Raw genomic sequence first — 9,778 nt, forward strand, 5'->3', positions numbered from 1 at the left:
CACAACTCATGATTCTTCTGTCTTTCTGCTCTCCTGTATAGTTGTTGTCTCCTTCCTTCATAATTAGCCTTCCCAGAAATCTTTTACAATTCCACTTACATCTTATTTGTATAAAACTTAGTCACATAACCACACCAAGCCTGTAAGGGAGGATAGGAAATGCAGTGTTTGAAACTCTGTTACCAGTTAAGAAGGGGAAAATGAATAGACATTGAATGGTAGCCATTGTCACTGTCATAGCCTATTTCTTGTTGACAAGAACAGCCAGCAAATACTACTGTATTATTGGATTAAAACTTGGAAATATTTTGTGTAATAGTGACCTTTTCACTGTAAAGGAACTTCTGGTAGGGAAATTTGAATTACATTGATTTCATGTAATTACCAGAATATTTCTGACCACTCTTTCTTGATGTCTGGAATTAGACTGGGAGTCTGGTTGCTTTCGTTTAGATCTTATTTCTAAGTCACTCAACATTTGAATTTCAATGGGAGTAGATGTTCAGAAGCCCCTACCTCTCTAATCTGTAGCTTTCTTTATAGGTATATGGCAGTGTATGGGAGAAACTGCGCCGGGCCTTTGCCATTTGGAGTGGCTTTGGTATGACCCTAACTGGTGTTCACACTTGCGGAGATTACATGTTCAGTGGCCACACAGTCGTCCTAACTATGCTGAATTTCTTTGTCACTGAATGTAAGTATCTCTTTAATGCTTCCATGCATATTAGATAACTGGCTGCAGAGGAGGCTGTGGGAAGGGTGTCAAGTTCTGTGAAGAATGAAAGGAACAGACTGATCTAAGAAACACATGACTTAGGAGCACTGGAAGGAATGTGGTTTTGAAACGATGTTTCTGTCCTTTTCCCAGATACACCAAGAAGCTGGAATTTCTTGCACACTTTATCCTGGGTTCTCAACCTCTTTGGAATCTTCTTCATTTTGGCTGCCCATGAACATTATTCCATTGATGTGTTTATTGCCTTTTATATCACGACAAGACTCTTTTTGTACTACCATACTCTAGCCAATACCAGAGCATATCAGCAGAGTAGGAGAGCAAGAATTTGGTTTCCCATGTTTTCTTTTTTTGAATGCAATGTTAATGGTACAGTACCTAATGAATATTGTTGGCCATTTTCAAAACCAGCAATAATGAAAAGATTAATTGGATAAGGACTACCTTTGTAATGGGTTCTTGATTAAATATATAGTAGTTGTCGAAAGTGAGTAACTTTGCTTTCTCCCCCTAGGTTGTTCCCGGATGCCTTGCTTTTGGGCTTATATGTTGACAAAGTAAAGTTCATATTCTGAGCAAGGCTATGATTATAGAAATCAAGAAAGAACAATCAAGAGTCCTTACATATCTGTTTGAATAGGAAGCTTAAGTAGATGTTTCCTGACCCTTCTTTTTCAACAAACTTAATGTTGTGATTGAAGTCAGATTGTTACCTTTACCTGTTGAGTACTGGCTTGTTGAACTTAAGCAATTTGCTGGTTGAAAGTGGTTTTGTTTGTTTGTTTGTTTGTTTGTAATTTCATCAGGACTCTAGTCAAGAAATAATTTTTTTTAAGCTCCTTAATATCTTCAAGGGAAAAACCCCTACCAAGTGAGCAGTATTTGTTCTTTGAACTGATCTCTGTATTCTTGAAAATTGCAACTCTAGAAAGTAATCTGTATTACTAACAAATAATTTTTGCCTCCTGAACCATCTTTAAGAAAAGTATACTGAACATACCAGGATGCCTGAAACAAGAAGAAAATGAAAGGGGCTATCCACGAGGTAACTGAGTACAAATATGGTACTGGCGTTTTTCACCAAAGATAAAACACAAGATGCAGTTCCTGTTTTGTTCTGAGGGCTCAGTATGACCATCAGTCAGTATTTTTGAGGGAAAAGTGGCTGCATCCATAAAAATCAAATTGGCTTAATTTTAGTGAGGTAGGTACCTGGAACAACTTTGTGCTGTAGTTGTTAGTTAGACTTATGACAACCCAATTTTATGCTATTTAATGATGTTATTTAATGAGTAAAATAGTGGAGTGTTTTACCAAATGTTAGATAAAGTTCTGATGTCTTTAGGGAGGTTTGCATGCAAAGAATACTTTTTCTATTTCTGAAAAGAAATGATAACAGGTTGCAGGCATTATACAATTATTTGGTTTAATATTTGTCATTCTTGGCCATCAGAAGTAAACAGTCTCAAATATATTTGGATATAAAAAGGTTTTGTTGTTTTTCATTTTTAAATACAATTGTGTACATACATTCTTTCTATTTTGTCTTAATTTGGCAGTCAGGAAGTGATATAACTTAGTTACTGTTTACACTAGAAATTTAGTACCGTAAGTAATCTGACCCCTGTGATAACATTTGTCACTTTGCTTTTAATGATTTTAATAGTTATGACAGTAGAATGGTTATGGAATTGGAATTCGAGCCCCAACTGATTGAGCTTAGCCACTTGGAAAATTAAGTGTGTAGTTTTTACATTCCATTTTAAAACAAGGAGTTAGAAAAAGTGCTGACATATTGAGGTCTAAAATTAGGCCACTTAGCTGAAATCTGCTTGTCATGTGGGTGAAATATTTTATTTTTGCATTTTGAGTCCTATTCCCACCCCTGTATAAGGTACAGAGGAGCTTGAAGGGAGTGAGCAGGAAAGGAATATTACGCAAACAAGTTTCAGCCAGTGCTGAATTACCCCAATTTGAGTCTACTCTGAACATTATATCTTATTTCTCACCTGAGAAATGACACAAGGCAATTCAAATTTTATTATGATTTTAAAACTCACACTTTAGAATCTTATATCTTAAATTGTTGATTCTTTTACATGCTAGGGACAAAAATGCCAACATTTCATGTACGGAAACTGCATAATCATGAAAGGTGAAGGATGTTTCCTATGACTCTTGAGGTCAAATTATGTGTAACTAGCATTCTTTCCAAGTGACAGAGCAAGACTGTATTTTAGCTATGGAGGGACTTAATGTTAGCTTTTGGAAAAATGTTTGAAGAAAATCTGTGGCAACATTAATTCAAGAATGTTAGATAGCTACTTAATGATAAATTTCCTAACATCAGTCTTCTTTCCTTTATATGGATTCTATTCTAGAACAAAATAGAAAAAAAAAAATTGTAACTAACTTTGCAGAGTGCCTAACAGCAGACTGCAATGAGGATTGTAAAGTAAGTTTTCAGCCTTGCATTTATCATACATGATTTGAGGAAAAGGTAAGCTAGATTTATAATTTATAACTAATACAAGGCAGTGTTTACATAAATTCATCATCTCCAAGTCTCTTTCTTGGAAAACTTGGACACAAAATTCTTTTCCATTTCTTTTTTTAATATGAAACCTATATTACAGTTGTGTTTTGTTTTGTTTTGTTTTGTCCAGAAACTCTCCAGATTTTGTCTTTGTATTTTTTTTCTTGTTAAAATCTAAACCATTGAAAAGGTGGTATTTATATTCACATTTTGGGTATGAATGTGGCTAGATGGAGAAGCTACATGCCTTAGATCTATATATTTTTTTGCCCTGTATTCAGTTGCAGGCTTGTGAAAGCTTATAAAATACTGAAAGTTCAGTATAGAAGGAACCAAGAAGGTTTTGGTTTGGGGAATGCAAACTGGAGGTTATATTGAAAGTCCTCAATGCATTTCTCTATGTTCCTAAGGACAGTGTAGCCTTTTTTGTCTTTTTTTCTTTTTTTAAGTCCATGCAGGACATTGTTAACTGAAGGGTAATTGAAGTTAGTAGAGAGTAGGAGATTTTGAAGAAGGCACATTTATTGTTATTACTGAATAATTTGGGAGAAACCTTTTTTGGCTTTGCTGCAAAATTCTCAAATGCCTATCCTTTCCATAACTCTCTGTGGTCAGAATTGCTGGGGTAAAAATACAACTTCCATATCTGATTAAGTATTTTTTTCGTAATCGGAAAGCAATGAAGGTAATCTTAGAACCAGTCAGCTGAAGAAATGTGGACTGTTCACAACAAAACACCTGTTGGCTAAAAGACCTGCTGATTGTGTAATGATTTACACACACCACAAGTGGCTCTTTCTTACCCTGTACCTGCCTGAGTATTGTTACTTAGAATTTCAAAAATCTTACAATTTGTAAATGGAGAATTGAGGAGCCAAATCCTTTTATAGCTTATATGAAAGTCTGTTTTAGAGACATCTGTTTGGAAAGTGTTATTTATATTTCAAAGTCATATTCATAACACTAACCTGCTTTCAGTGTATTCAGCAAAAGGCAATTTCATCATTAGTTTTATAGTAAACATTTTTTAAGGATTCTTGTTCTAAAATGCTTGACAACGTTAACCATATTCTTGTTTTAAACTCTGTGATCTAATAAATTTACTTCTTTGATAGTCTTTGTAGACCTAAGTTATCCCTTAAAAAAAGTAATTATAGTAATAGTCATGTGTCAGTTCTTTAAGGTATTCAGGCATTTGAGACAAGAAAGTTCTCTTTTAGAATAGTCCAATAGCTTTCTTAAGCAGGATTGGTTTCATTTAGATAGTTTCAAAGCCAACAAAGCATGTCAGTTTTAATGCCATCTTTACTTAGTGGTTACGATGGTGTGCACTTGTAAAAGCGTAGCCTGAATTACCCCCTTACCTCTGTAGAGGTGACTTGTTAGTAACATCAAAAGTCAGACTGCTTCACATGACGAGTGAGAAAGGAAAGAGGTTGAGGATTTTTCCCTCTCTGTGTTTGAGAAGCTCTGAATGACTGAAATTACTATGAAAGTAGGTTTTGGTCTCCCCTCTCACCTACCCCTCACACCCAGTGAATGCCACCAATTTCAAGTAACTTAAATGTGGCCTATTATTTTGCATCAAGTTCAATAAAAATATCTATGAAATCTATAAGCCATAATTCAGCTACTGGTAAGGTTGGTTTTTAGAATATGTTCTACCCTAAATTAGCCAATGGACTTTTTATTCAGTGTACTCCATGTTTAAGCATAAAGATGTTTTGTGCCTGATGTGGAGGGAGAAGGAATACTATGATAATTTTGTTGTTATTTCAGGTCTGTTTCAGTATAAACTACTGGCTTATTAGTTAGTCATCTTAAAAATGCTTAATTTTAATAATTTTTTTGAGAGAATCTATGGATTATTAGGACAATTGAAGTATTCCTGAAATGTAACAAAGGAAGTGGAAACTGGTACTGAGCGGGGGAAGCAAAATTAGTTTGCTAAACTAAAGTGGGCTAAAGTGGGCATGTTTTGTTTTAAGAACACTACCTAAATGTCACTCTATCCACAGAGAAACTAGTATTACTTGAAGATGTGAACGTTCCTGTGGTAGCCATACCTTGAAGCACAGTATTGTATATAAGTAAATATCTTGATTCTAAATTAAATCCAGATTTAACTAATATATATTATTTTATATCTTTGTTGTATTAAAATGTTTAAAAACACTAAAAATAAAACATTTGAAAGTTGGATTGCAGTCATTTCTTTGAGTGTCTTGCATTCCTAATGCAGCTGGTCTATTTTTTATACAGTAAGTTTTTATTTTTGTGAATGATTGGGCCCAGCAACTTTAAATCTTAATATGGTATCTAGTCCCGGGCATTTACTGATTCCTAATTGTCGTTTAGATAAGCCATTTGCTCTTTCCCCTTTCTTTTGTGTAAACTAGAAAAGAAAAGTGATCTTCCTGAAGGTATAGAATAATTGTAGGTTAAGTTGAGAGGGAGAAAAGAGAAGCAAATTGCTAATTATTCTTGGACAGATTAAAGCTTTTGTCTGGTTGGTTTTGGTTTAATTGTAGATTATGTTAGGAAGATGCCATCATCTTGGCAGGTCAGCTTTGGAAATAATGATGAACAGGAAAAGAAGGGAAAACAGCTGTTGGGGGTAGCTCAGTAGCTTAGAACCATGGTGTCATTGGAACACTAAGCATTGTCATAGACCACATGAACTTTGATCCATGACTGAACTTGTCTTCATGATCACTACTAATTGTAGCCTCTCTAGTGGTGGCCCCAGCTAGTCTCTCTTGAGAACTCTGGGAAGGAATAATCCAGGACAGACCCTAGAGGCTGCTTGATGGAATAGAAAAGGTACTGGATTTAGACTCTGAGGGCCTAGGCATGAGTTGCATCTCTGCTGCTGTTTAAATTAGGTCTTTTCTTCCAGCTCCTCTTAACTTTATGTGTAAAATGGAGACCAAAAAAATGACTATCTCCTAGGTTGTATCAAAGGCCAGATATGAAAGTATTCTACCCTTGCTGGTTCAGTAGCTGGTACATAATGCTGAAATACTAGTTGAATTTAGGTCAATAAAACAGGATCTGTGCCCATAGGAAGTTAATAATCTATCTGGGAAGTTGACGTGAAAAGGTAGCCAACAACATTTGTTGGTGGAATAAACCTGTAGTTTTGAAACTGGCAGGTTGAACTTCTTCAGGGGTAGGGGAAGGGGAATTGGAGTTTGTACCATTCTTTTCCTTTTTTTTTTCTTTTAAAGAAAAAACCCAGCACATTCTATTGGGACGCCTGGGTGGCTCAGTCGGTTAAGCAGCAACTCTTGATTTTGGCTCAAGTCATGATCTCTCAGTTCATGAGTTCCAGCCCCACGTGAAGCTCTGCACTGATGGTGTGGAGCCTGCGTGGGATTCTCTCTTCCTCTCTTTCTGCCCCTCCCCTGCTCTCTCTCTCTCTCTCTCTCTCATATATATAAACCTAAAAAAAAAAAAAATTTATTAAAGAGAGAGCACAAGTGGGGGAGAGGGGCAGAGAGGGAAAGAGAATCTTAAACAGGCTCCATGCTGAGCATGGAGCCCGTCTCAGCGCTCAATCCCATGACCCTGGGATCATGACCTGAGCTGAAATCAAGACTCCGGTGCTCAACCAACTGAGCCACCCAGGCGCCCCAGTTATTTTTAAAGTTTGTTTATTTATTTTGAGAGGCAGAGAGTGGGGCACAGAGGGAGACAGAATCCCAAGCAGGCTCTATGCTCACCTCATTGTGGAGCCTGACGTTAGGATGCATCCTATGACCATGAGCTCATGACCTGAGCCGAAATCATCAGTTAGTCACTTAACTGACTGAGCTGCCCAGGCACCCTGAGTTTGTGCTGTTGTCATCCAGAGATGGTATTTCACAGATTTGGCTTTCCCTTTGAAAAAAGAGTTGAGGATAGGGGAAGGAAATGTTTAGAAACCCCTGAGTCAACAGACAAATTTACTGTCTTCATTTGGTAACTTGAGAGAGGAAGGGCACACTGGGGTCTGAGGGTCCAAGCAGAATTTACTAAGCATGTGAAACTTGAACTGACCCCTCCCTGAAGGAAAAATTCATAAAGATATGATGAAAGGTTTACAGGACTCTAATTCTCATGCAAAAAAAATGGATTTATTTGTGTATGTATTAGAGAGCTGTTGACAGAGTATGTGTTTTTAATGGAAGCACTGGGATGCCTATTGCCAGGGTCTATATTGTTGGGACAGATATAAGTAGCTTTATAAAACAGGAGTTAATTGAGGGCAAAGACAGAGAGGGTAGGATGGTGGAAAGTACACAACAGGTCAAACTAGAGATGAAGGAAATGCTACAGACCTCAAGATAGTAGGTCAAGGAACCAGGCCTGGGCACAGCTATAGGAAAGTTTTGCCCCCAGCCAAGGAAGATCATGACACCCCAAAAATGAGTTGTCAACTGCTACTGGCTTGTGAAATATGACTGTAGAATATAATATACCCTGTATCCAAAATTGTCTGTTTTATGGTCAACAGCTCATCCACCCATTGGAGTACTAGACTGCCGGCTACCACGTGGAGTGGGAGCCGTCTCTAGCAGAGACTTGAGAAAAGTGCTGGGTCAAGAGAATGCCTCAGAGACGCTCGGTTACCACTGTCAACCGTAACTGTGAAGAAGACTACTTGATGGCTGTAAGGCATCTGCTAGAGGAGCATAATATTTAAATGCTGTATGTTCTCAGCTCACAGGGCCCCCCTATGAGAACTGGAAGTATAAAACCACCACGACCTGTTCATATCCCAGCCTTAAGAGTCTTGGATCCCACTCTAAACACCTATACCTGATGGTTTTTCATTAGAGATCATCGATCAGCAGCCTTCGTCAATACGATGTCCAAGTACATGAAATTTGATCCTGTTTTTCCCCAAGCTCATTTTGGAGTAGTTGGCAGTGGTGATGTGATTTTTGAAGGACTGCAACATGGTGGAAATCATACCTGCAGAAATTTGATAATCCTAACTGTCCAGGCAAGATTCTGAATTTTCTTCACTATTGCATTCCACAGTGGTAACTGTGATTTTGCTATCTTTTTAAGAAGTTATTGTGAGTAAGTAATGAACTTGGTAACAAACTATATATACTGAAAACTTTTCCTCCCACTCCTGTGCCCCAGCATATAGTTCCCTTTCCAAGAGGCAACCATTTTTTTAATGTTTATTTATTTTTAAGGACGAGAGCATGAGCAGGGAGGTGCAGAGAAGAGAGGGCAACAGAGAATCCGAAGCGGGCTCCATGCTGACAGCAGACAGCCCAGTGTGGGGCTCGAACTCACAAACTGAGAGATCACAACCTGAGCCAAAGTGGAATGCTCAACTGACCAAGCCACCTAGGCATCTCGAGGCAACCATTTTTTTAAATTTAATTTATTTTTTTAATTTACATCCCAGTTAGTTAGCATATAGTGCAACAATGATTTCAGGAGTAGATTCCTTAATGCCCCCTAATCCATGTAGCCCACAACCCCTCCAGTAACCCTGTGTTTGTTCTCCATATTTAAAAGTCTCTTACATTTTGTCCCCCTCCCTGTTTTTATATTATTTTTGCTTCCCTTCCCTTGTGTTCATCTGTTGTGTGTCTTAAAGTCCTCATGTGAGTGAAGTCATGTGATATTTGTCTTTCTCTAATTTCACTTAGCATAATACCCTCTTGTTCTATCCACGTAGCTGCGAATGGCAAGATTTCATTCTTTTTGATTGCCGAGTAATACTCCATTGTATATATATACCACATCTTCTTTATCTATTCATCCATTGATGGACATTTGGGTTCTTTCCATACTTTGGCTATTGTTGATAGTGCTGCTATAAACGTTGGGGTGCATGTGCCCCTTTGAAACAGCATACCTGTATCCCTTGGATAAATACCTAGTAGTGCAATCTCTGCGTTGTAGGGTAGTTCTATTTTTAATTTTTTGAGGAACCTCCATACTGTTTTCCAGAGTGGCTGCACCAGTTTGTATTCCTACCAGCAGTGCAAAAGAGATCCTTTTTCTCCACATCCTCACCAACATCTGTTGTTGCCTGAGTTGTTAATGTTAGCCATTCTGACATGTGAGGTGGTATCTCGTGGTTTTGATTTGTATTTCCCTGATGATGAGTGATGTTGAGCATCTTTTCATGTGTTGGTTGGCCATCTGGATGTCTTCTTTGGAGAAGTGTCTATTCATGTCTTCTGTCCATTTCTTCACTGGATTACTTGTTTTTTGAACATATGTGCTCATATGTGTTTTTGGGTGTTTTTTGAACATATGTATTCATATGTGGTTTTGGGTGTTGAGTTTGATAAGTTCTGTATAGATTTTGGATACTAACCCTTTATCTGATATGTCGTTTGCAAATATCTTCTCCCATTATGTCGGTTGCCTTTTAGTTTTGCTGATTGTTTCCTTCGCTATGCAGAAGCTTTTTATGTTGATGAGGTCCCAGTCGTTCATTTTTGCTTTTGTTTCTCTTGCCTCCAGAGATGTGTTGAGTAAGAAGTTGC

At 37.6% G+C, this 9,778-nt stretch overlaps 1 protein-coding gene across 5 annotated transcripts in view; it reads left to right on the forward strand.

The window, feature by feature from the left end:
* The window catches only part of SAMD8 (sterile alpha motif domain containing 8), a 52,489-nt gene extending 47,017 nt beyond the window's left edge, over positions 1-5,472 (forward strand). For all 5 annotated transcript variants that reach the window (XM_058696764.1, XM_058696765.1, XM_058696767.1 and 2 more), the window contains 2 exons: positions 544-694; positions 869-5,472. In XM_058696764.1, coding sequence (XP_058552747.1) covers positions 544-694; positions 869-1,173 — 456 coding nt within the window. In that variant the 3' untranslated portion in view covers positions 1,174-5,472. The remainder of the gene's footprint in view (positions 1-543; positions 695-868) is intronic.
* Positions 5,473-9,778: the final 4,306 nt, after the last annotated feature.

Source organism: Neofelis nebulosa, chromosome 13 (assembly GCF_028018385.1).
Source record: "Neofelis nebulosa isolate mNeoNeb1 chromosome 13, mNeoNeb1.pri, whole genome shotgun sequence".
NCBI lineage: Eukaryota > Metazoa > Chordata > Mammalia > Carnivora > Felidae > Neofelis > Neofelis nebulosa.